The sequence below is a fragment of the Schistosoma haematobium genome, chromosome 1 (genome assembly GCF_000699445.3).
Source record: "Schistosoma haematobium chromosome 1, whole genome shotgun sequence".
Lineage (NCBI taxonomy): Eukaryota > Metazoa > Platyhelminthes > Trematoda > Strigeidida > Schistosomatidae > Schistosoma > Schistosoma haematobium.
Window position 1 is genome coordinate 63,553,997 of NC_067196.1, and position 27,307 is coordinate 63,581,303.

At 32.3% G+C, this 27,307-nt stretch overlaps 1 protein-coding gene across 6 annotated transcripts in view; it reads left to right on the forward strand.

Annotated features, from left to right (window-relative positions):
• The window catches only part of PLD2_1 (Phospholipase), a gene marked incomplete at its 5' end in the record, with an annotated part of 48,073 nt that extends 21,039 nt beyond the window's left edge, over positions 1-27,034 (forward strand). For 3 of the 6 annotated variants that reach the window (XM_051209336.1, XM_051209337.1, XM_012944086.3), the window contains 8 exons: positions 915-1,082; positions 3,256-3,455; positions 11,871-11,986; positions 15,368-15,486; positions 19,402-19,979; positions 21,917-22,151; positions 23,552-23,923; positions 25,057-25,789. In XM_051209336.1, the coding sequence (XP_051074785.1) occupies positions 915-1,082; positions 3,256-3,455; positions 11,871-11,986; positions 15,368-15,486; positions 19,402-19,979; positions 21,917-22,151; positions 23,552-23,923; positions 25,057-25,281 (2,013 nt within the window). In that variant the 3' untranslated portion in view covers positions 25,282-25,789. Of the gene's footprint in view, positions 1-914; positions 1,083-3,255; positions 3,456-11,870; positions 11,987-15,367; positions 17,215-19,401; positions 19,980-21,916; positions 23,924-25,056; positions 25,790-26,895 lie in introns of those variants that run through there. The other 3 variants (XM_051209334.1, XM_051209333.1, XM_051209335.1) reach the window with 3 other exon arrangements.
• Positions 27,035-27,307: the final 273 nt, after the last annotated feature.

A 27,307-nucleotide genomic window follows, 5' to 3' on the forward strand; every position in this document is an offset into this window, starting at 1 on the left:
GGTAATTGGGTAACTAGACTAAAGGTTGTTACATAGTATTATTTACGTTATATCTTGGTCCTGAAGGTAATTCTCTGCAACTGTCACAACCTGCTCTTTGCTGCTCAGCTGAAAACTATAGACATTATGCCCTCAATATTCTCAACCTAGCCATGAACTATTAAGAATTCGAATCGTGATTGACGAAACCTATATTTTATGGAAAACAACAAGTACTATTTACAGATTTTCTTCTGAATAATCAGAAACTATATTTAGGGTATTATAACTTGAAACGAATTTTATACTAAATACATGTCATAACTGAGTGAAGTGGTTATCTGAATACAACAAAATACAATACTAAAATAATTGATAGCTGAATTTATCGAAATGCAGTAAATTATCAAAGTGGATTCTTATTTTATTGAACTGATCTTTAGTCTTATTCTGGTCTGTTCTTAATCAAGTTAATTTAAGTAAATCAGTCGAGTAGGGTTCAGAATTCTTATAGCCGCTAGGTAAATCCAGATACGTAACTAATGAGGAAATGTCAACTAGATAAATTTTAAAAGATTTAAATATCTTATAGATGAAATTTAGAGTTTTATGGTAGCAGTCATTTCATCGAAAGAAATCTGTCATTTTCTTCTGTAGAAGAATTTCACGCAGTCTTTACAATGCCATCTAAAACCCTATTTTTCGCTTAAATGTACACATACATTTTAATTTATGCATAAATTATCAGTATTTTTCACTTGAAAAATCAATAAATTGTAATAAACAAAGAGGGTGGGTCGCTATTAAATTAGGTTTATTTGGAAACATTTCGTTCAAAGTGTAAAACTGTATGAAGACCCAGGTTTTATTCATGATTGTGTTTCAACGAATAAATAAGCTATCGTGCTATTTCAGACAATGTTTACTTTTTATAGAGAATAAAAAGTCTACGTAAACGATCAAGGGGAACTTTACACCCTCAAGGCAAACAAAGTTCTGATTTTGTTAACTTGGAAATGCAAACAGTTGGCTCAGAAAGTGATCTGACAAACTCAAGTTGTGATCAAACGCCCAAGCCACGTCATCGTAGACTGACTAATGCGGTAAGTATTTGGGGATTTCATTAGTAATTAGTTACTCTTGTTATGTTTCTTACAAAATCATGTTAGTGATAAGCAGATATCATTCATTTCGGTTAACTTTTTGTGAACTTTTTTCATCCCTCTCATCCAAAATACTAATTAAAGATTAAATTAGAGATCGTCATATTGCTTCTTGTTCGATAGTGCTACCAAAAATCACAAATACAAATGTAAAATTTATTTCTGTAGAATAAATATATCACCTAGCACTTCTTTAAAGCTATTGAAAGCAGTAGCTATTATCAAACTCAAATTTATAATCCTCAACGAAAAATATAAGGGGAAGTAGTGTTTAAATTGTATATCAGTCGATGTAGAACTGTTAAGGGAATATAGATTGGATTAAAGCACGTTTCGTGCAGGACTGTGTTTGTGAACGCTGATTGGTTATTTCTTATCCAATTAGTGCTAGTGATTACTTCTTGTGCAAAAACTAGAGATATAACAACGTTTTTCTTATTGTAATTCCTACTTCCATCTACCCTTGTTATTTGGAATATAATTTCGTTCTTGTTCAACCGTGTTCTTATTTGGGGACTTTTCGAGTGAACTGGTGTCCAAGAATAAAAAGCAGCAGGAGTAGCTGTGTCATATTAAGATCAGTTATAACAAAAACCGTCGACAAATAAATTTCTTGTTCCCTTATTATTCGTTTGACGTTTAATAATGAAATTCAATACAATTACCAAACTACTGTCAGAAATATATTAACCGTCAACACAATGATGTTACTTAAATCTGCAAACTAATTTCATTGAAGATGATTTAAAATCAACGTGAGTTACTAGAGACGTTTGCTGAATTCATTGGTAAACAAAACGTGTTGAATCTGTAGTTTTATCAAATAGTTTTTTATGGACTATTTGAAGTACCATGACATCATTTACCTTCTGCTGAATTATAAATGATGTATTATTGTGTAGTCGTGATTGATCATTGACTTTTTTCCCTTTAATGAATAATTATCAATCCAGTTAACTGATAAGAATGTACAACTTGATTCATCAGTCGGAAGCTTCCGTGACGTCATGTACATCTCATATTGAAATAATACTATACTTTACAATTTCGTTGTATTTAAGAACAATGAAATCTATTTTAATCGTATGAATCGAACTGAGATATGAATCATGAATAGTAAGTAAATATTATGTTTAGAAACAATAAATCCTTTCTTGTATCTCAGAAAAAGTCGAATTCTTCTGAAGTCACTAGGTATTAAATCTCAATAGTACCAAAAGTCAAGAGTCCACAAAATCTATCGAATATTAAACTCAGTCTTCAGAAAGTAACTGATGTTACCTTCTACATCATTTCTGAATTCCATACAATTATAATTTTCATAAAAAATCTATACTTTGCATAGAGATTTTATTAAATAGACTTTTAAATATTATTGGTAACATTCTTAATAAAAATAATAAAATATTATACAATCAACTGTCACGATAATTGAACGTTATTATCATTGTACAACTATATCTTGGTTATCAGTCAACTAACTACATTACATAGATTTTTTTTCATATTTTATAGGCACCTTTAAATCTTGTTTGAAAATATCTAAAAAATTTTCATCAGCATCTCTTCAGCTATTTAAATAAATTTCAATGAGAATTATTTGTTAGATATCGATTAATTTATAATAATGATCCATCTATATTTACTTTGTAACGACTCAGCCAAATATGTTTGTGTAGAAATAATGATTAATTTTTAACTTACGTAGCTAGAATAAAAGTTCTGTTTTATTAAAGTTAGATTTATAGCATTGAAATCTTACTAATTAAAAAAATAATGCACATATTAATACATTTATTGTGTAGAAATATTTTGGTAGACAAATGTAATCAGTTCTGTAAACGAAAATTTCAGTTTTAAGCAATAATATTGAGTTTATTCTTTACTTTTTAAAAGTTACAGTAAAACATAATATCTGAATTGTTGATTGTTAAAAATAATTGATTTTATTAATTTATAGTTCTAGACATTTATCTCAATAGTTTTCACAATATAATTGAAAATTTCATTTCATGGTTTTAATATATGCTCTAGTGAATTTACTCACTTATTTATTCGGAACATACAGAACAGAATCTAATATATTTCCTTTGTTCCATTGTTCCTCAAATAGATTCAACGTGCAGGAGATGCAATGCTTTCTATTATGTATCAAATGGCATTGGATAAAAAAGAAAGTTTAAGAGTTTTGAATGCTCAAATGAGTCCTGCTTACTGTGAGTCAGAATGGGGAAACTATGATAACGATACGCATTTAGTTTACGATAATCCATCTTATGAAGACGAAGCTACAACAAATGTTGTGATACGCAAGTACGTTTCTCATTTAATTTGGTGGTTAACATACAGAGTGTTTTAAACACAGAACTACAGTGATCGTATATTCATTTCTATTAAATGACTGGAAAAGGAGTTAGAGTAAATATATTACCGTACTCATGATACACTAGAAAATCAGAAATTGAATACCATTCGTATTTAAGACCGTCATATAATCTGCAGAGCAGCAATAAAGATATTTTCAGATGTTTTTCATTTATCAGATCTTGATATAAGTCAAAGACCGATTAAAAATACGTAAGACTCAACAGGAGTTTTGTATTATTATGGCAGCTCTAATTAGTTTGACCACGGATCGAATCTGGGAGATTTAGGTTTTACAGAAGGCGTGTTAAATTTAGTTCACGTTGTTGAAATTTAGTGGTCTACATTACACATTTTAAGAATTAACAAAATTGAGCCTACAACAATGCATTAATATTCATAATACATTTTACATTCTTAACATAAATGAATTAGATAATTCATGCAGTCTTCCTTACTCCCATGCTCAGAGACACCACAGATTGGTGTGAATGAAGGATAAGAAATTGGGCCAGTAATGAATCAGAATCAGTAGTTAATCATATAGTAAACAGCATCACTTTTTGAAGTCTTTAGTGCCGATTAAACGGAGGTACTAGTTTATCTTCTGACAAATTTTCCTACAATTTGCTTATAATATACTTTCAATGATTAAAAATATACTATAGTTTCTAGTGGTTACTGTTTCCCAGATTTGTGGTATTCTTTCAATCTGGACAAAAAGCTCAGCAAACAAAGGAGTAACTTATAAGGCAGTAGTATAATTTAAATTTGATGGAATTTGATAAAGAATAAACAAACTTTTAGGTATTGAAAGTAATTATAGGTTTACAGATCAACCAAAATTTATCGAATAATGAAAAACGCATCACGTTGTATTATCAAACACTAGAGACTGACAACATTGGGAACTTTGCCTGTGTATGTTCAGATCTATATTCAATAAAGTATTTGTACCACGCCGTGCTATGGTAGCTTATACTTCTTTTTAGACTTACTTTTGTGTTAATCCTCGTTATACATGGTTTGTCCGATAAATACTCAAAATGGGGCCATAAAAGTGTTATAAATTAACACTATACCCTTTTAAATACCACTTGTTAATTGTATAGATTTGTGTCATTCTCCCTTCTGTTGTTCAAAATATTCCTGAAAGTCATTAAAAGTCATCCTGTTCATCTGTCTTGCCGTCAAATAGTTTCCTCAACTCCAAATTTTATCTTATAATTGTGTCCTTGAATAATTTTCTCAAATTTATTTCAGAATCAGTTATTAGGTCAGTAAAACGACGATTAGAAACCTCAAGTAACTACTTACGTCCATAAATGATCATTCTGTTAGTGGATCATAATCACAGTCTTCATAGTTTTCAGTTGAATGGTGTTTCCCTAAATGATTTGTATCTAAACATCCGTCTATATTTCAAACATTTCCTGACAGTTTCGCCAAAATCCCTTGAAAGTGTACTACTGTATGTACGTTTTGACAAACAATCATTATACATCCTTAACATATGACCTTGCATACCAACTTAGAAAATCTTTTTGCAAACTGGATTATGAAGACCTCCACATCCAAGGGAAGCGCAGAATACAATGGACAACCTGGATGCAACTAGACGATTCGGACTTTGCAGATGTCCTAGCTCTTCTATTCCATACACACGAACAAATGCAGATGAAGACAACCAGTTTAGCAGCAGCCTCTGCAGCAATAGGCCTCAACATACACAAGGCAAAAAGCAACATCCTCAAATACATCACACAGGACACCAACACAATCTCACTTGATGGAGGAGCTCTGGAAGAGGTGGAAATTATCACGTATCTGGGTAGCACCATCGATGAACAAGGAGGATTCAATGCAGGTGTGCAGGTGAGGATTGGCAAAGCAACAGCCGCACTCCTACAGTTGAAGGACATATGGAACTCAAAACCACTGTCAACCAATATCAAAGTGAGAATCTTCAATACGAACGTAAAGACAGTTCTACCGTACGGAGCTGAAACTTCGGGAACTACCACAACCGTCATTAAGAAGGTACAGGTATTTATAAAGCATTGTCTTCGTAAGATACCGAATGTCTGTTGGTCGGATACCATCAGCAACGAACTACTGTGGTAGAGAACAAAGCAACTTCCAACTGAAGAGGGAATTAGGAAAAGACACTGGAGGTGGACAGGACATACATTGAGGAAATCATCCAGTTGAATCACGAGGGAAGCCCTGACTTAGAGTCATGAAGGTAAACGGAAAGGAGGAAGGTTGACGAACAGATTGCGTCGAGAATTCGAAGCAGACATGAAAAGAATGAATAGGATCTGGAAGAACTGGAAAGGATTGTCCAGGACGGAGTTGGATGACGACTACTGGTTGATGGCCTTGGTTCTTCTATGAGGTGTAACTGGCGTAATGAACTCGCTTGCTACCTAAATAAATAGGTTACTTAAATTGAATAACCGTAACGTTGTTAAATAAATGATATCATCAGAATGGAGGTTTGTGGTGATTGTAGTACTTTTATGAATTTAGTTCATGAGCCGATTTGAGCTAGGTCACCATGTTAAAACTTGAACTGCAGTGTGGCTGTTTCCACTTTGTATGGGACTCTCCAAAAGCGCGCTCACACCATCCGTCATAAGGGACTCGAACCCAGAACCTAAGGTCTAACTCGCAGGCGCTTAACCTCTAGAGCACTGAGCCGGAATTGAAGGGTGTTAATTTCTAACTTCAATCGCTGTGGGCTAAGTGTTCTCTTGCGAGACCCTAGGTACTGGGTTTGAGTACAGCGTGAGGTATCTTGGGTCAGCACATCTGAAGAGTCTCATATTGCAGGACGAAACGGCCATTCAGTGTTTCCACGTTTTCTATGATGGTCTGGTTTAAATTGGCTCATGAATTCAATCTTTAAGATTACTAAATTGTCTGTTTAAGCTGATTGCTAGAAACATTGCGTTACTAAAAAATACAAAGTACTATATAGTATATTAAATTTTTTACTTATTTCAAAATTGAATAACACATCAAACTCAATCGAAACATTTTAGATATTCTTGCTAAACATAATTTTATTTGCACATGCATTCAAATAATTCAAATGAAAGATTTAAGCCAGTAATAAAAATTATATGATGTTTGAAAGATCAGTTTTCAGTTTTCCCCGAGTTGTATTTTAGGACTTATGTCCTTTAGATTTTTGATGTCTAGTAAGCAATATCGTTTCACAGTAATTTCACCAGTAAACTTTCGAAGTAAACATTTTTAAAGTTCTGCTTTATTATTTTGAAGGATTATTACAATTTAACATTTCAGTATGATGTGTGTTTAAATTAAAAAATAAACACTCGGCTTTACTCACAATAAAGACATCAGCAAATATTCTTAAAGGTAAATTATTAAAATGTTAAGAGAGTCTGATGATTATTTTTGATATCCCTACATTTGTTTTAAGGATATATGGAACCGTAAAAGTATTCTCTTGTTAATGAGAAAAACATTTTAATGTTGTTTTATGAAAGCAGCTTGCACTAGTTGTATTTAAAATTTATAGATAATGATAATTTTGGTATTTTCACCATAACTATAAAAACGTGCATAGAACACCACCTATTAAATGTTTTTTTCAGCCTATCGATGATAAATAACAACAGTCAATTCATAATTCATTAAAATTTAATACAAACACTCCAGTTGAGACTATAATTTATTGGCAACCTTTGAGCAACGCCAAAGTGACAATGAGAAAATTCACCTAAATACTAGGGTCTAAAGGGGACTACCAATTAGTGTGAGAAATCGGAAGTTGGAAATTAGAATCAGGGTTTTGAGATGGTGGAGAAGATTTGTAGCTCAGATGGATGATTCTGATAACCGATCAACATCGAGGTCTGCAAGACAAGCTGTGAGATATATATGGAGAAATTCGAACACTTCACTTCTGCCTAAAGTTTGGGCTGATGATGTCGTTCAGAATAACTATGGAAGCTCTACGACCAAACCATACAGCTCAGAGAACAAAACTCCATTAGAATCAGGGTTTTCCTCACGAAGTGACATCAACTATAACAGTGAAATGATATTTCACCATATGGATACAGGGATTTCATGACACAACACATGACTCTCTGTCTTAAATCTGATTGCTTAGTCACTTAATTTTAGTCACGCCACATCCCATCTTACTGACTTGTAATATTGTTCGATATTTCTACCTAAAGCATAAATTAGTGATAAATAATAAAAATGACATTTACGGTTCTTGACCTTTTTAAACTTTAACTGGAATGTGGACTGACAAAAAACTCGTAATTATAATATCGACAGGTTATAACAATTGGTGTTGAGATTTCGTAAACTAAACTTGATGGTAAGGAATAGATATCTGTCCTTATTAAGAAGTTAGGATGCATAAACATTAGTGATGGACCATGCGTAAAACGTTTAGTTTTTACAGTTTATTACTAAGCGTTAACAACTTTACTAATGCTTAGTAACATTCTTGTTTTCAACATATCGCGCTTAAACAAAAGGCAACTAGAAATGAGATGTATATAAAAACCAATCTTTTATCACCTACATTCATTCAATTACAAGTCATATGACTAGAATCAACATTGCTAACTACGTGAGCATGTCTTTCGTAATAGAATTATGAAGTACAAACCAATTGCTCATAGTAGGATGCTTATAAAAACAATCAAAATAAATCTGTTGTAATGAAGAATTCAAGAGTTTCTGACAGTGATCAGATATTAATTTCTATAGAATTTGATTGATTGCATGTATTTTGACCAATTATTTAATGACGCACTTTATGATCCGTCTTTAATAGTAATATACTTGATTATTTCAAAATGCAACAAAATACTCAGCCTTTTAACAGTTTTTTGTAAAAATAATTGATAATCGTTAAATTTATTATAATTACGAAGAGAACAGTAGGGAGAATAATGTCAGTAGGACAGTAAGAATCAGCGATGTAGCAGTAGTTGATTACAAAGAAGTGTCAACTAGAGTTAATTTAATAGGAGAGAAAAAAAAGAATTAGAAGGCTGAAACGAAGTTAAGTTAATCAAATGAGCACTTGCAGCATGAAAGCTTATTCGCGGTGTCAGGTGCAAAAACAATTTACCATGTACTACATTAATAATAAAGATTTGTTATTTACATATAATATTTAAATCAATAAGTGACTAAATGATTTGTATTGGCGACCGGGCTACCGAAGATAGTCAAGGTTAGAAATATTTGACTAGCTAAGATGTCAAGATATAGCATTACAGTCAATGAATTTAGTGATTATCCTGGAGCCTTGTGGTTTGAATCTAATCACATAACACGTTTCTCCAAAATCTCAGTCATTAACACTTTACTGAAGAATTTCTTAATGTTGTTATCTGCGTAAATTTAGATGTTACTTATATTTTTTAATTGCTTAAAAATTATTACACCTAAACATTCAGGAAGAGATTTACTTATTATTCAGAACACAATGCTTGTTTCTATACTGAAATTCTTATCTTCTAGGAGCAAAAATGTCAGTGATTATTTACAATGCTGCATTCTTGAAATCACCAAGAAAAAACTTAAGAAGTCACTGGATGAGTTTTATAAAAGATTTGCTTAAAGAATATGTTTAAATAACAAAAATGGAGAGAATGGAAATAAATCTCTTCTCAAATTAGTAAACCATATGCATTTCTAAACACACTTTGCTGTAAAATCTTGGGCACTGTTAGGTCTGTAATTGATTATCTTAAACGAATAATACGTATCGCTTGAGTTATAATTGCTGTTTGTATTTGCAGTTCAATTTACTAACTTGAAATACATCTTTTATCAGACATTGTGATTCAACAAAGCATAAAAGAACGTTACTAAAGTATCCTTAGCATGTAATTAAAATATTATATAATTACTTGAGGTCAAATTCATTCTATAGGGTGTAGTCGTATTTCATATAACAGGCAACTATTTCTCACTTAAAAACATTTTAATACGGTTAATCAATTAAATTTATAAATGACTGGACTGTAATAGATCGATTATGAGTCTGTTGAATTTCTTTATATGTAGTAGTCTTACTAGATAAATTAGCTTTCTGTTTTACCATATACAACTCAATCGATATGGAATGTAAAGAATAAACGTAAGCATTTCAATAACTAATGTTGAAGAGTGAAGAACAGAAAAAGTCATAATGGCACTTATGATAAAGGTCGACATGTAATTCATTACGTACATTATCTAAGTGAATATTAGATTTATTCAACTATATCATTATCGAACAGATAATTAATAAATCGTTATGCCACCGGATTTCGATCTAGTAAAGTTGCATATTGGGAAGTGAAACATCAGACCAAAATGAAACAGATTTTATTTCAAAATGTATCATTAAGTGACGCTGAGAACAATGCATTTCACATTGATTATAAGTTTAAAAATATCACTTAAATTAACACACCTTTATTGAACTGCTGTTCAAGTATTTAATACTTTTCTTGGATTCGTCGCAAGCACTTATTTTTGGCTTTGGTCTTAAAACCAGGAGTTTTATCTACCAGGTATATCATGCTATAACTTATGTAATATAATCAGATCATAAGAACAATTCCGTTACGAAGCTTCCATTATTTACTAATAATTTTATTAACTATATTATTTATTAACACTAGCTTATTAGTGAACTATTCAGTAATAAACTTGTAAATTTGTTGAAATATCTGAAAAGCGGCTGGTTTTGACTTTCCACACCCAGAGGTACTTATGATTCAAATTGCTGGTTAATCGATTTGACGTATCAGGTAAAGGATGTAAATCAAAGCCTATTAACACAGACATCGCAGCCAAAAGTATTCATATTTCTTAATCGATTTGTAATGCCTTGTAAAGAATAAAATAGTTTCTACAATCCCAAAATTATAGGAATACTTTTTTCTTAACATTAGGAAAATCGGGAAACGACCGCTAGAAATTCAGAAATAAAAATAAGCAGTGAGAACAAATGTTCTGCCTTCCTCAGGAGCCAAAACACAGATATGCATATAGGCGTCTGGATATGATGTAGGGTATTGTTGGCTAGAATATAAAAACGAGTCTTAAACCGTTCAGTATGTGTTTTACATCTACATAAAAACGCATGTTCATTACTTAGGTACTTACGCCTGTTACACCTCATAGAAGAACCAAGGCCATCAACCAGTAGTCGTCATCCAACTCCGTCCTGGACAATCCTTTCCAGTTCTTCCAGATCCTATTCATTCTTTTCATGTCTGCTTCGAATTCTCGACGCAATCTGTTCGTCAACCTTCCTCCTTTCCGTTTACCTTCATGACTCTAAGTCAGGGCTTCCCTCGTGATTCAACTGGATGATTTCCTCAATGTATGTCCTGTCCACCTCCAGTGTCTTTTCCTAATTCCCTCTTCAGTTGGAAGTTGCTTTGTTCTCTACCACAGTAGTTCGTTGCTGATGGTATCCGACCAACAGACATTCGGTATCTTACGAAGACAATGCTTTATAAATACCTGTACCTTCTTAATGACGGTTGTGGTAGTTCCCGAAGTTTCAGCTCCGTACGGTAGAACTGTCTTTACGTTCGTATTGAAGATTCTCACTTTGATATTGGTTGACAGTGGTTTTGAGTTCCATATGTCCTTCAACTGTAGGAGTGCGGCTGTTGCTTTGCCAATCCTCACCTGCACACCTGCATTGAATCCTCCTTGTTCATCGATGGTGCTACCCAGATACGTGATAATTTCCACCTCTTCCAGAGCTCCTCCATCAAGTGAGATTGTGTTGGTGTCCTGTGTGATGTATTTGAGGATGTTGCTTTTTGCCTTGTGTATGTTGAGGCCTATTGCTGCAGAGGCTGCTGCTAAACTGGTTGTCTTCATCTGCATTTGTTCGTGTGTATGGAATAGAAGAGCTAGGACATCTGCAAAGTCCGAATCGTCTAGTTGCATCCAGGTTGTCCATTGTATTCTGTGCTTCCCCTTGGATGTGGAGGTCTTCATAATTCAGTCAACCTCCAGATGGAAGAAATAGGTGGCAGTAGGATAGTGAATGTCTTACTCTATAATATTGTTTGACTGATTAATTAGTTATTCATTAATAAATATCTTTAATTAGAAACTAATTTCTTTTAAATACTAGTTATTTGACAATCAAGTGAAAAATAGACTAGATGCTTCTCTAGGATTGAGAAACACGTTCAACTATCAAAGCTCTCTCCCATAACAGGATCATAGATTTTTCATAGTCTACTACGTATATTTAAATCTCATTTAATTAATACTCATATGTCTCTATTATCAAGATAATCCAGATTGTTATCATACAAAATTGTTTTCATTAATTTGAAGAGAATTGGCCTCGCTAGAAGAGCTTTCACAAGCCGGTCAAAGATGCACTTGGATTGGACAAGATTATGTCAACTGGAGTTTAGTTGAACCAACTGCCAAAGAGCATCCAGCATTGGGTTAGTAATAAAATTTGATATACATACGATTGACTTCGAAGTACTATATTTCCCTCACTCTTTATCTTTGGAATTTAGTTTTCTATACTTTAAAATGTGTATTTTACGGTTTACATATCATGGTTAAATAGTCAGAGAAATCAAATTTTAATCGCTAAACCCTACCATTTTCAGGTTATTTTGTATCCAAAAAAGATTGAATCAATGGTAAGACTCGGAAGTTATTTATAGACTGTTATTATATTATATTATATACATATTGTACAACTATTGAGTAACAAGATTATGTATGAGTATGGATATCTGCAGAGATTGTAGCATTTTAACAGCTAAATTTACAAGTCGATGTAAGCTAGTTCCCTAGTGAAAAACTGGAAGCACTGGACAGCCGTTTCATCCTACTATGGGAATCCTCAGAAATGCGCGTCTACGATCCTACATATGTATATTTATTTTACCATAAGACTTTGTTTGACCTAATAGCTCCAATTATACTACTAAATCACTATTCACAATTTATTTCTTATCTATTGACTACAGTCTCACATACAGTCTCATATCAGTGGATTAATCATATAGTAAACAGCATCACTTTTTGAAGTCTTTAGTGCCGATTAAACGGAGGTACTAGTTTATCTTCTGACAAATTTTCCTACAATTTGCTTATAATATACTTTCAATGATTAAAAATATACTATAGTTTCTAGTGGTTACTGTTTCCCAGATTTGTGGTATTCTTTCAATCTGGACAAAAAGCTCAGCAAACAAAGGAGTAACTTATAAGGCAGTAGTATAATTTAAATTTGATGGAATTTGATAAAGAATAAACAAACTTTTAGGTATTGAAAGTAATTATAGGTTTACAGATCAACCAAAATTTATCGAATAATGAAAAACGCATCACGTTGTATTATCAAACACTAGAGACTGACAACATTGGGAACTTTGCCTGTGTATGTTCAGATCTATATTCAATAAAGTATTTGTACCACGCCGTGCTATGGTAGCTTATACTTCTTTTTAGACTTACTTTTGTGTTAATCCTCGTTATACATGGTTTGTCCGATAAATACTCAAAATGGGGCCATAAAAGTGTTATAAATTAACACTATACCCTTTTAAATACCACTTGTTAATTGTATAGATTTGTGTCATTCTCCCTTCTGTTGTTCAAAATATTCCTGAAAGTCATTAAAAGTCATCCTGTTCATCTGTCTTGCCGTCAAATAGTTTCCTCAACTCCAAATTTTATCTTATAATTGTGTCCTTGAATAATTTTCTCAAATTTATTTCAGAATCAGTTATTAGGTCAGTAAAACGACGATTAGAAACCTCAAGTAACTACTTACGTCCATAAATGATCATTCTGTTAGTGGATCATAATCACAGTCTTCATAGTTTTCAGTTGAATGGTGTTTCCCTAAATGATTTGTATCTAAACATCCGTCTATATTTCAAACATTTCCTGACAGTTTCGCCAAAATCCCTTGAAAGTGTACTACTGTATGTACGTTTTGACAAACAATCATTATACATCCTTAACATATGACCTTGCATACCAACTTAGAAAATCTTTTTGCAAACTGGATTATGAAGACCTCCACATCCAAGGGAAGCGCAGAATACAATGGACAACCTGGATGCAACTAGACGATTCGGACTTTGCAGATGTCCTAGCTCTTCTATTCCATACACACGAACAAATGCAGATGAAGACAACCAGTTTAGCAGCAGCCTCTGCAGCAATAGGCCTCAACATACACAAGGCAAAAAGCAACATCCTCAAATACATCACACAGGACACCAACACAATCTCACTTGATGGAGGAGCTCTGGAAGAGGTGGAAATTATCACGTATCTGGGTAGCACCATCGATGAACAAGGAGGATTCAATGCAGGTGTGCAGGTGAGGATTGGCAAAGCAACAGCCGCACTCCTACAGTTGAAGGACATATGGAACTCAAAACCACTGTCAACCAATATCAAAGTGAGAATCTTCAATACGAACGTAAAGACAGTTCTACCGTACGGAGCTGAAACTTCGGGAACTACCACAACCGTCATTAAGAAGGTACAGGTATTTATAAAGCATTGTCTTCGTAAGATACCGAATGTCTGTTGGTCGGATACCATCAGCAACGAACTACTGTGGTAGAGAACAAAGCAACTTCCAACTGAAGAGGGAATTAGGAAAAGACACTGGAGGTGGACAGGACATACATTGAGGAAATCATCCAGTTGAATCACGAGGGAAGCCCTGACTTAGAGTCATGAAGGTAAACGGAAAGGAGGAAGGTTGACGAACAGATTGCGTCGAGAATTCGAAGCAGACATGAAAAGAATGAATAGGATCTGGAAGAACTGGAAAGGATTGTCCAGGACGGTGTTGGATGACCTTCAGTTTTGTATGGCTTACCCTCCTCCATTAAGGTTAACAGACGTACGTATGGATGATGGCTTATATTGTTTTCTGTTCTATAATTTGCTGGCCTTATCTTCGAGGTACTCTTATGAAATCAATCAATGACTGATGTTTGAATAATAGCTGCCAATACTAATTAATATATTATTTGTGTTGCTCAGTTTTAAGTCCTTGGGATGCAGTAATTTGATTGGCTTTTTCGTTGCGTGTTATTTTACAGAGCTGTATGTCAGAACGTTTTATCTGATATGGAATTCAATCTTGGAACTGCTGGTATAGTTAGGAAATGGCGTAACTTAGTTACTAAACATTGCCATTCTATTTCATGTAATTGAAAATGTATATACTTTCACAACTATTTGCCTAGTACAGAGTAATTTTCGGATAAACGCAAGATTATAAGTAGAAGCGATCTGACCTATGTGTTTAAGAGTGATATAGTGAAACCAGTTTTTCACCTGAACCTATAATATGGTTATCTCACTCGTAATCCTATTTTCTCAGCATTTATTATAAAATTTCCCCTCTTCTTTTATCCAGATTTTTTACGCTTTGCGTAATGTCTTTACTAATTATTGTTGTTATCATTGTTATCATCACAATAGCTATAACACAACATTTCCTACTACAATTTTCACGAACAATATTATTCCAATGACTAGAACTCATCAACTCAGGACGTATTACTTTTTATTCTCTCTTAATATATAACCTTTTTAACTTAACCAACAATGTTTTTGGTTAGAAGTTAGAGCTTAATCGATGTACAATACATTTATTTCAAACCACATCATCGACTAATATTATTTATGAATATGGCATATCTGACGTTTACATGAGAATTCAGTTAACTATTTTTACCAATGAGAAACACGTCACCACATAAATATAGTCACAAATATTTATTATTTTTTAAAATTAACAATAAACTTATTTTACTTGGTATTTTCATTTGCAGATTTAGTAGATAGAACATGCGTTCCACGTATGCCATGGCATGATGTTGGCTGTGTGTTTGTTGGTACTGCTGCCTGTGATATATCTAGACACTTTATTCAACGTTGGAATCAAATACGAGTAAGTTATACCATATTACTTAGATTCAGCAAAATTGTGTTTTACTTAAGATATAGTTATCTTAGTATAATATGTTATTAATTAATTTGGATTAACAAAATAAAAAACCTTAAGTAAATATCTTTGTGGTACTTTAACGTTTTTGCCAGTTTTTTTCAATGCGTTAAGTGTCTACTTTAGGTTGTTACACAAGTATACTTTTCAGTACATTAAAGATAACATAAAAATATGCAAAAATATTCACATTATATTATCATTTAATCAATAAAATACCATTGGTATCAGAAGATTTTAAAAAAGAAGTGAACTCCGTAGATGAAAAGATATTATTATAGTGAGTTATTACAATAAATATTATAATGCAAATAAATATGTTTTCCATGTTTGCATATTAATATGTGAACACTTACTTACTTAATTACTCCTGTTACTCCCGATGGAGCATAGGCCGCTGTCCAGCATTCTCCAACCCACTCTGTCCTGAGCCTTCCTTTCTCGTTCTATTCAATTTTTGTTCATTTTTCTCATGTCCACCTCCATTTCTCGACGTAATATGTTCTTTCGTCTTCCTTTCCTTTGGCCTTGAGGATTCCACAGTTCAGTGCTTTCCTCAATGTGTGTCCTATCCACTTCCAGAACTTCTTCTTTATTTCTTCGTCCGTCTTGATCTAGTTTGTTCTCTCCTATAGTAGATTTTTGCTGACAGTGTCTGGCCAGCGGATCTGAAGTATTTTGCGTAGACAGCTATTAATAAACACTTGTATCTTCTGAATGATGGCTTTCGTAGTTCTCTAGGTTTCCGCCCCATACAGTAGAACTGTCTTGACATTCGTATTGAAAATTCTGACCTTTGTGTTGGTTGACGGTTGTTTCGAGTTCCAGATGTTCTTCACTTGTAGACATGCTGCTCTTGCTTTTCTGATCTACGCCTCCACATCTGCATCAGATCCACCGTGTTTATCAATGATGCTGCCCACATATGTAAAGGTTTTTACATTTTCCAAATCTTCTCCGTCAAGTGTGATTGGATTGGTGCATGCTGTGTTGTATCGGAGAACCTTGGTTTTCCCTTTGTTTATGTTGAAACTTATTGCTGCTGAAGCTGCTGCTACAATGGTGGTCTTCTCCTGCATTTGTTGTTGCGTTTGCGATAGAAGAGCCAGACCATCTGCGAAGCCTAGATCGTCCAGCTGCATCCTAGCTATTCACTGTATCCCGTGCTTCCCCTTAGATGTTGACGTCTTCATGATCCAGTCTGTCACCAGGAGAAAGAGAAAGGGTGAGAGTAAGCAACCTTGCCTAACACCGGTCTTTGCTTCGAGCGAGTTTGTCAACTGTCCTCCATGCACGATTTTGCAGTTTAATCCATCATAGGAATTCTGTATGATATTGACTATCTTTTGAGGCACGTCGTAGTGTCAAAGAAGCTTCCATAGTGCTGTTCTGTCCACGCTATTAAATGCTTTCTTGTAGTCAATGAAGTTGATGTAGAATGATGAATTCCATTCAACTGATTGTTCTACAATGATCCGTGATGTTGCAATTTAGTCTATACACGATCGATCTTTACGGAATCCAGCCTGTTGGTCTCGAAGTTGGGCATCTACGGAGGCCTTCATTCTGTTTAACCATACCCTGTTGAATGATATGTGAATATTTGGTTTTTATTTTCCAAATTCATGCTCAATTATGATTGATTTAATTTGATAATACTTATATTAGTCGATGAATATTATTTTCATTTTATGATCATAAAAATTTTTATTTTATATGTTCGTTGATAACTATTTCACATGAATAGTTATGTTTGAACATTAGGTATTTTCAAATGATAGTAGTAAATAATTTTGTTATTTAAAAGTCATTAAAAAACAACAAATTTTGTAATAGCTTAACAGTATTAGTCAAATTTAAAAGAAAAACTGATTGTAATCATATTTTTGTTGGAAACTAATTTACCTTACAGTTGTTTTCCAAATGTTTCTTTACATTATATTACCTTTATACTCAATTTTGATTAGAATAGATGAATTGGTTGAAATCATCTTAAATTCGTAATTAATTAATTAGTTATATTTAACTGATATGAGTTAAATATTATTTCTTTATTTCCATTTAACAATCACATTACTGATGATGGATTATTGAATGGTATTTAAATGTATGTAGATGATAAACAATTTATATAAATCATATTGATTTCTAGTTTATTTTTCTTTGTACAATAAGTATAAGGTATCTTTGAGTGCATCTTTATTTCACAGATCAATAATATACATGCGTACGTACATCGGCTAATTAAAAACTCCTCTATTGCTTCGAATATTTTTAGCGATATTACTATGGACATAAAACACATTACATTGGCATTTTACGAATTAAAATTCTGATTAAATAACAGAAGAAAAAAGTTATCAGGCTAAACAATTTTGTTGAAAAAGGTTTTTTAAAACGATTTCAATGTGATAATATTCTATAATGAATTTTGTTCTAGAAAACTCTTGATAGAGCTTTTAATAGAACTCAATAAAAAAAATTATATTCATAGGGGTATGTTCAGAAACTACAAACAGGTGAACTGAGTAAATATTTGCATATCATCTATAATAAATTGCAAGCTTTACATATTAGTATTTTTTTCTAATTTCTCGATGTAAATTTCATTATGATTGAAATTGATTTACGATAAGTACCTGCAATCTTACATGAACTGTTACTAGTTGAAGGGTTTGCCTGAACCATAAACCTAGACAACATGACAGTGGTAATGCTCCAAATTATTCATGCTAAATTCAAGATATCTGAGTGTCAAAAACCGGTATGTGCACTTCCTCAGAAAATATATAAATATGGAATACCGTTTTGGGATTAGCAAATTCGCACTGTTTAATAAGTATCATTGTATGGAGTTTTTGATTTTAGTAAAACATTTCAGTTTGATAAAATTATTGAGCTGTACATATAATATTAGTGATCATCGACTGAAAGTTACTAAAATTCATTTCTACCATTTCAAATAAGCGTAATGAATGTATTTTCATTGAGTAAAGAAGTGTTACAATCTTATTCTTTTTGTTCCAGTATGTTGACATTTTAGTACCATTGTAATATTGATTTACTATTATTAGTTCAAGCTGAATATTTGTATATTTTTTTCAACTAGACTCAAAAGCCTTTTAATGAAAAGATACTTCAATTTGTTGCTGGTCAAAACGCGTTACATTTATCTTATCAGTGAATTTTTTCAATTAATGATTAACGTATATTCTGAATAACTTCGCATATGTTCTTCGACTTAAACTGTTGATAAAATTGCCATATTGAAGTTAAAAATACATGTGTTTAAAATGAGCATATTCTGCACGGTCATATGAACAGCAATACAATAAGAGCGGTTAGTATATGTGCTTTTCCAAATTGGCATACTGGTCAAAATTAATGTTGGGTCTGTTGAATAAATCATAGAATCACAAAACAGTTGATTAGGTTAGTAATAAACAGATAAATACATGGTAACCAGCAAACATACATCAATAAAACTCTCATCACACTGGTCATATGAGAAATCATAAATTATAATTCAAGAAAACTACCAATGACACGTTTACTGATCAAGCTTGTACGGAAAAAGTATTCCATTGGGCTGTGATAAGAACTACTATAAAATCTAATATATTTTTAAGATTCTGTTCATTTTATTTTATTTTTTGATTGTATCATCGAATAGATCAAGTCGTTAGTGTACGAAACAGAGTTGTACAAAATCTTCTTCGGTGGTTGTAATTCGTGAACTTAACGAGTATCTTAATTTAAAGCCAGTTATAGTTTTGCAAAAGTTTAATATCTAAACTTTTTTCCATGTTTTTGTCACTTAGTAAATCCTTTGAATTATTTAATTGAACTATTTTCTTACAGTTCAGGAAAATAAGGTCTGCACCAAAAGGAAGTGGAAAACGGATTTTTCAGCGTCTCGTACCTGGCTTGTTACCATCACACCCATGTTCTCCATGGACTGAAACAAAATTGTCAACGATCCTTGTAGACCCAAGGCAATCTGCAGTGTGTACTGTACAAGCTCTGCGAAGTGTTGCTAACTGGTCGTTAGGAGTTCAATCGGGAGATAAAAAAGGTTTCCGTAAAGCTTTCCGCAGATTATTTCATCAAAACTTGCCTAGTCGGTACAAAAATAACATTGATCTCGATGAAACCAAAGAACAAATTGGATTAGAAAAGTCGGTTCTAAATGCTTACATTGATATGATAAACCAGGCAGAAAACTTTATATATATTGAAAACCAGTATTTTATCAGCTACATCTTAGGATCACAAGAAGATCAACACAGTGATGAAGATCTTGAAAGCGAAAAAAATTCTACAATTGAAAAAAGTCCTCATGGACAAGCATCTGATCACCTTCAACCTAGTAACTCTAATGCTTTGGTCAAAAATCGCATATGTGAAGCCATTTATCTTCGTATTTTACGAGCTTATAAGTACGAGAATGCAAAAGATTTTTTTATATATCAACTATTATTAGTATAGCTTTAGTAAAATGGTTCCGAAGCTATGTTTATAGCCGAATGCCATTTACATTATGTGAAAGTACTTTGATTTATGAGTTGACGTCATCTGCAAAACAGATGAAATTTGAGAACTAGGCGGCTATATTTTCCTAGTTTGACTTATCACTAATACATATGCATATTCAACATAATATCAAGCCAAGGTTCTCAGTAAATTTACACGTATGGTACCATGAGTCACTTAGTCGTAATCCAATTAGCAGCATCATATAATAACCTAGCATGGTATATTTTGAGCATTTCACAAATAAACATACTGAGATACAATGTATGATCCTCTTCTCACAAGCTGGTATGAGTAAACTCTTAAATTTGCATCAACTTAATATATAAACTTTCAAATGAAAACAAAATTGCATCTTAAAGTTATGATCAATTTTCAATATATTTTAAGTAAGCTTTGTTACATTTAGAAGTACTTTTTTCATATAAGTAGTCGTTTTATGTGATTTTGGAAGGACGAGAAACCAACATATTCAGAGTCTTTTAGCAGCTTATTTATTTTAGTCAATCAACTAATGTTTGATGTATAATTTTAATAGAATACACTCAAAATCACACAAGAACTAAATCCTTTTCTGGAATTTGAAAAGAATGAAACTAATGTACATACATTGCCTAAAAATCGATAAACGTAATAATGAGTGAAAATAATATAAATAAAAATTGAACATCAGTTAATAAATACTTCGTGATAAGGCACAATGTGTAAGCCACTGTGTATTAGCTAGTGATAGAAAAAAAGTTAATAACTTGATGTGAAATACTTAGCTTAATACATGTAATTTAATAGTTAGATTCATGGCAAACCTGGAAGCACTTGATGGCCGTTTCGCCGTAGTATGAGACTCCTCAGCAGTGCTCATCCACGATCTCGCCTCACAATATTTGAACTCAAGAGCTATAGGTCTCGAGCGCGAACGCGAACTATTAAGTTACTACAATATCCATAAAACCCCTATCTAGTTATAATATATGTAATTTTTAGTCTGCAATCATGTGTATGAAAAATTTGCAATTAGTCAGTTGTAACGCAGCAAAGATTTTGTTGTTTAACATTAAGATGTATGTTGTTAGTCAAAATACCTGATGTTGTCCTTGTTAAAACCAGTGCAAATGTTGAATGTTCCTTGGAGTAAATAATCATGTAAGACGTAGATTTCTATCATAAAAGATTCAACATAATCCAGAAGAACAAATAATTCCTGAAATCATTGCAACAATCCAGTAAAAACTAATATTAGTAAACTTTGTTGTATGGTAAAAAAAAACTTAAAAAGAGAGGTTTCAGATTGGTAGAGCATAGAATTATCAGTCCCCAAGAAAAATCACTCTTCAGTTTTCTTGGACTGACAATATGGATGGTGGCTAATATGTTATGAACTATGTAAACGCCAACATTTTCAGCTTCCGACGATTCAAAGGTCATATTAAAAGTGATTACTTAGTATTTGAAAGACGTTCCAAATAACTTTATTTCTAATTTTTACTCACAATTGATTTAATAAAAAAATATATTGGCAAAAGACAGTGTCAACATAACACTGACTTTCCTTTGATTGGAATAGCTTTTTCAGAATTTCAATGCCTAACCCAATGGAATTAAATGAAAGTTATGTTAAACAAAACGGGAGTAAGCTAACTTCTTCGTTGTGAACACTAGATGTGTGCAAGTTTTAAACTGAATAATCACTAAAATGTTCAAGTATTTAGCCTCCTCTCCTCCATATTACTAAACATTTATGTTAGTTTTTTATCTGAAAAATAATTTAATTGATATATATCCTATAAAGATTTAAACTAAATAAGTATCAAGTGAATTAAATTTTTCGAATTCTACTTTTCAGCGAAGGAAAACTCTTCCGTGTTTTCATAATGCTCCCTTCACTTACCGCGTTCAAAGGTGAAGTTGGGACTTCATCTGGGACGTATATACATGCAATTTTACACTATACACGACAAAGCTTGTTTACAGGTGAACATGCTTTAATTCCCCGGTTGAAACATGTTTTACCGAATCCTGAAGACTATGTTTCTATATGTAGCTTAAGAAATTATGACGAATGGCCTGATGATTCTATAGTAAGTCAACTTAGTGTAGTACTAAACGTATTAACAAACCAGTGTAATTTGAATTAACGTCAGTGTAAAATTAGTGACTGCTGTTTCAAGCGTCAATGAGATAAGCTATTTGTAAACATTCCTATTTACGTGCGTTATAACTGAAAAGAAAGACATGACAACGGGCTTTATTTTCGAAATGTTAGAAACAAATGGTTAGGAATTGATATCGCTATTCTGGGATATTCCATACGTAGTTAGTTTTGAAAAGCTGTTTTTTTTTAATATTAAAACTGAATTATTCAAGGCTGAAGTTGGCATGACTCAAGATTGATTTCTAACCAAAGAGTTCATTCACTATTTATTCTTCTATGTGGATTCCACACTCTTTCACTGAAGTCATACATGTATTTTAACCGTAAATATTTTTGGCTTTATTTCAAGTAAATATACTTGAAAATTTGTGATATTATACACTTCTTACACTGTCATTTTGCTGTTTTGTCTAATTATTGTAATGTGGACTGTTTTGACATCATAATTAATGATGAGCAATTAAATATTTGTACTTTTTACAGAATAAATCATTCCGCACTAATTAATGACTGTAAAATTACCTTAGTCTATTTTCAGTTTATTTCCAAGTTTTTTATTTTTATAAAACTCTTTGAAACTGCTTTCGTAACTAATTACTTTGATTAGTCTGTTGAAATTCTTGTCTGTTTTAGGTGTATATATTATGTTTGTTAAATGTGTCGAATGTTTACCAATCTTAAATAGTAGCCTTATGTTCATCGTCGCGATATTTACTGATTTTATTGCTTTTCCTGATGCTTACTTATTTCAGCACTGATATTTCATCTTTGGTAAGATAATATTAGATAAGAGAAAAAAGACGATCAAAGAACTATTTATTACTAACCAAACTGAATCCTCACTACTAGTATGCGTTAAAGCGTTAAAATACGAAAATACTTTAATTTGTCACGTTGTAAGTATGATTCAGTGACCCTATAATTTTTACTGAGGGTAGATTGAACGACTAAGATTACTCAAAAATCAATAAATAAATTAATTTAATCTTCTTATGATCACTCAATAAAGTAGAAGACAAGAAACAACCATGAATTAATATAATCTTTTATGCATAGATCGCAGAGTATTTTAAATAATTTTTAGAACAATGTATCTATGATCTTATACGGAAATCAGTTCGCTAGATTATTCCAGGTACTTTTAACATGATTTACCACTTTTTAGCAAGTAGTTTATTTACGTAATGTTTCAATGACATGATGCACCTATGAATCTCCTAGTGAATATAACGTTTTAAAACATTAAAAATATAAGGATTCCTCATTGAAATGGCTTTCAGCATTGCGTTATTCGTTTTCGAGTTTATCCTTCTCTTTCCATTTCAGAGAACAGAACTAATTTACATTCACAGCAAAGTTATGATTGTTGACGACAAGAAGATGGTTTTGGGATCAGCTAATATAAATGATCGAAGCATGTTGGGCTTTCGTGATAGTGAATTGGGTATTATAATCGAAAGTAACTCAGACAATGACTTAATTGAGGGAAAGCTTGGAAATACATGTGCAAAAGTACATCCATTTATACAAAGATTTCGCAGAAGTTTGATGGCTGAATTCCTTGGAATGTTGCCAAAGATTCCAAAAGAATACAAAACGTATGTGCATCATGACCTGTTAGATGACCCAGTATCAAATGAATTTTTCCACGACGTTTGGAATGCAACTGCTGTTAACAACGGAGAGATTTTCGAGAAAGTGAGGAGCTAATTATTTTTTCCATATTATATATAAACAAATAACTATTCTATGAAAGTCATATCTCCATGTTTAATTGTTGAGTAGCCATATAGCTATAAATATTATTACAAATATAGTGTTTGCAGGATAATGTGGGTTCCTGTTTAAGTTGAGTAGTTTTTTTGTTAAAAAGAGGAAAAGTAATGTTACAAACGAAGTTAAATCCTCAACACCAACAAAAAAGTAAAAAAAAATGTTACAAACATTTGAACGGAAGTTGACAACAGGTGTAAATCTTTAATGCCATATGGCTTTTCAGTTATTCAGTGGGCTGTTTAGCGAGTTTTTATCTTAACTGCAACGAAATCTGTCAAATACTAGTAGCTTGTTTTTAAAACAAAAGCTATCAAACTAGAAACTGTGCAAACGATGAAAAGCAGTACTTTGTGTTTATGGAACTTGTTAAGGTTTCTTGTATTGTGAAGTTATTTTCAATTCTTTTTCATATACATATATATATATACTGAATCAATAAATGAAGATATTAAATTACACGCCGATATTTTCTTTTGTTAAAAATGATGCTCAATGTAGAATCTGTAACATCTATGCATACGTTCATGGTGCCATAATAGAATGAATAAATAACCAAAATATACAATTCACTTCTCTAGAAATCTAAAAATTTAGGTGGCCTTGAGGGATTTATTTAATATAAAAATGTATTCTAAACATATTTAAAATATAGGATGACGAATTTCGAAGCGTTTTGTGATCACTATTTCACTCGTCACTTTCTCGTCAACATCACTATGATATTCAATTCCTTGAGAGTGACCTAATTTTATTGTACAACTAAAGAGCTTTTCATTAGATGTTCGTGCTCATATTATCTAATAAAGCACGACTCACATCAAATAAATAAATAAATGAGAAACTGTACAGATGAACCAGTGTTAATGAGTATGACGTTCTTGGCAAAATGTAAGTTTGTGTAGTGTTTTAAGAACGGTGGAGAATTTACAGATAATTAGAAGTTGTAACTTTGGAGTCTCACTAATTGATTTATAATTTGTTTTTTCACTAGTCAACAAAAAAGATATTCCGTTATAAAGCAATATGATGATTTCGTCTACTTTTTTTATGAATAGGTTTTTAATTGCATACCTGGCTCAGGCTTGTTAACCTTTCGACAGTGCGCTGAAAGGAGAAATGAAGTCCCATTAATTGTCAGTGATCGTGAAAAAGCAATTGAGTTACTTAAAAATGTAAGAGGCTACTTAGTACCATTTTATTCTGATTTCCTTGCGGACGAATCACTAGTATGTCCAGTAGGAAGTATAGAACGAATGATTCCAGAAGTAATTTGGACATGACACTCGGAATATTTTTTTCATATTACCAGATAATCTAAAATACTTCTATTATTTTGTCTTTCTAAAGTGTTCATTACTTTTAAGAATAATTAATCATATGATATCAGTTCTTATTTAAATTATTTGTAACTTTTTTATAGTAATTCAGATTTCATTAACTTAACTTTATTTTTGCTAAGTATAACTTTTATACTTTTCCGAAACATTTTAACACGTTTATGTCTTTCTAAACAGTCTGAAAATGAATCCAAACGAAACTTTAAATAGCAGTAAAACATAAAGCTTTGAATAATATTTTTACAGTTGTGCAAAAAGATAACTCTCCAAGAACAACTTGAACCGGTGAATACATTAAAATAGGTTGATTTTGTTTTTATCAGAGGTACTGACAGTGGTTATTACTACTACTATAGAATACCTATAACAAAATGATTAACTATTTAGATATGTTTCAAGTATATTCTTATTTTCTTTCACAGTATTAAACAAAAATAAATATTACGTATAATGAGTGTATTTTTCAACACTGATTTAATTACATAAATTTCTCGGTTGCTCCATTTCGACAGTAACAAAATAGGAGTAGACTTGAATTGTAGTATAACTTTCGAACTTTAAGAAATCCAAATTCAAACTTTAATAACTGATTAAGACGGCTTAATTTTCTCCAAAATAAAACAAAATAACGTCAAATAATATTATTACCTTTCCGCCTTTCAACGAAACAGATGTAATGAAACGAAGTGAAATGTCTTCTGTGACATTTCATAAAATTATCTGCAGAAAACAATATGCATTCATTTCGACGATGTGAATTGATGGACCATCAAAATCAGGCCCCTATAATTTCTCTAGATCTGGCTGAGTGACTTTTCATTTAATTCACAATCAGTGTTCTTGATGGTAGTACCACAAAGTTTTGCTGCGTTGTTCAGGTCATAAAAAAAGACTAGACGACCTCTAGTTTTCCTAAAAATCAGTGTAAAATAACCCCTTGCGAATCAGATTTATGATAAATGTGTGTCATGCAAGTGTCATAGTAGTTAACAAGGTAAAGGTAACTGTTTGATGGAAATAAGAGTTCTCTGATATCAGTGTGGTTGTAATTAAATATGGCAGTTAGACTGTAAATTGAAAAGAGTAGAACATAAATATTTTTCTCCTAAATTATGGTTAGTATTAGGTGGAAGTAACTGGTCACTTATTCAGTCGAATGTGGCTTTTAATCTTAGGATTCACATGTGCATGTTAACTGAGATCACTGCCCTATGGCCTTATGAATGAAAATTATGTGCCTTATTGATCTATTGAGCATCACCCTACCATTATAGAACTGTTCTATGTGGACACTACGTCTGGTATGGAAGGATTTAACTCTGTTAATATATTACTAGTATTTTTAAGGATATTTAACATTTACAGTCAAGGTTCAGTTGGAATAAGCTGTTGACTCACATTCCCCTCACCGTCCTAACTGTTTTGCACTCTTACTGTCAAATATCAAAGGTTAATTTTTCTATGGAATTATTTCACCAATCTGTACGTAGAAAAGTTATTCTTCCTTTTGAGGGCTTTATAAAGGCTGTCATAATTTGGAAGCATGTTTCTTTCTAGCTTGTACTTCATAGTGAATTAAAAATCTGCAAATGTGTTTGGCAGAATTAAACATCTGTGAGATGAAAGAAAGTGGCTACCATGAGCTTTTCAATGTGCCCGTTATTATGTGAAAAAAATATTTTACTTATTCAAACTAGTAAGTGACTGTTTATTTCCTTGAGTATTTGAAATACTTTACAGAGAACATATCTGTAACCTCACTAACAGTTCTTTAGATGCTTAACGTATTCGTGAAGTCATGAATACGCAGATCAATCAATTAAACTTGAAGTTGATCAATTAAACACTGAAAACATTTTGCAAGAATTGGGTTGATTTTTAACTCTGGACATCATGAGAAACTGTTTGGTGAATAAATGTTCTACAATCACTCTAATTATGCATAGTTCCTAATAATACATTAGCTACT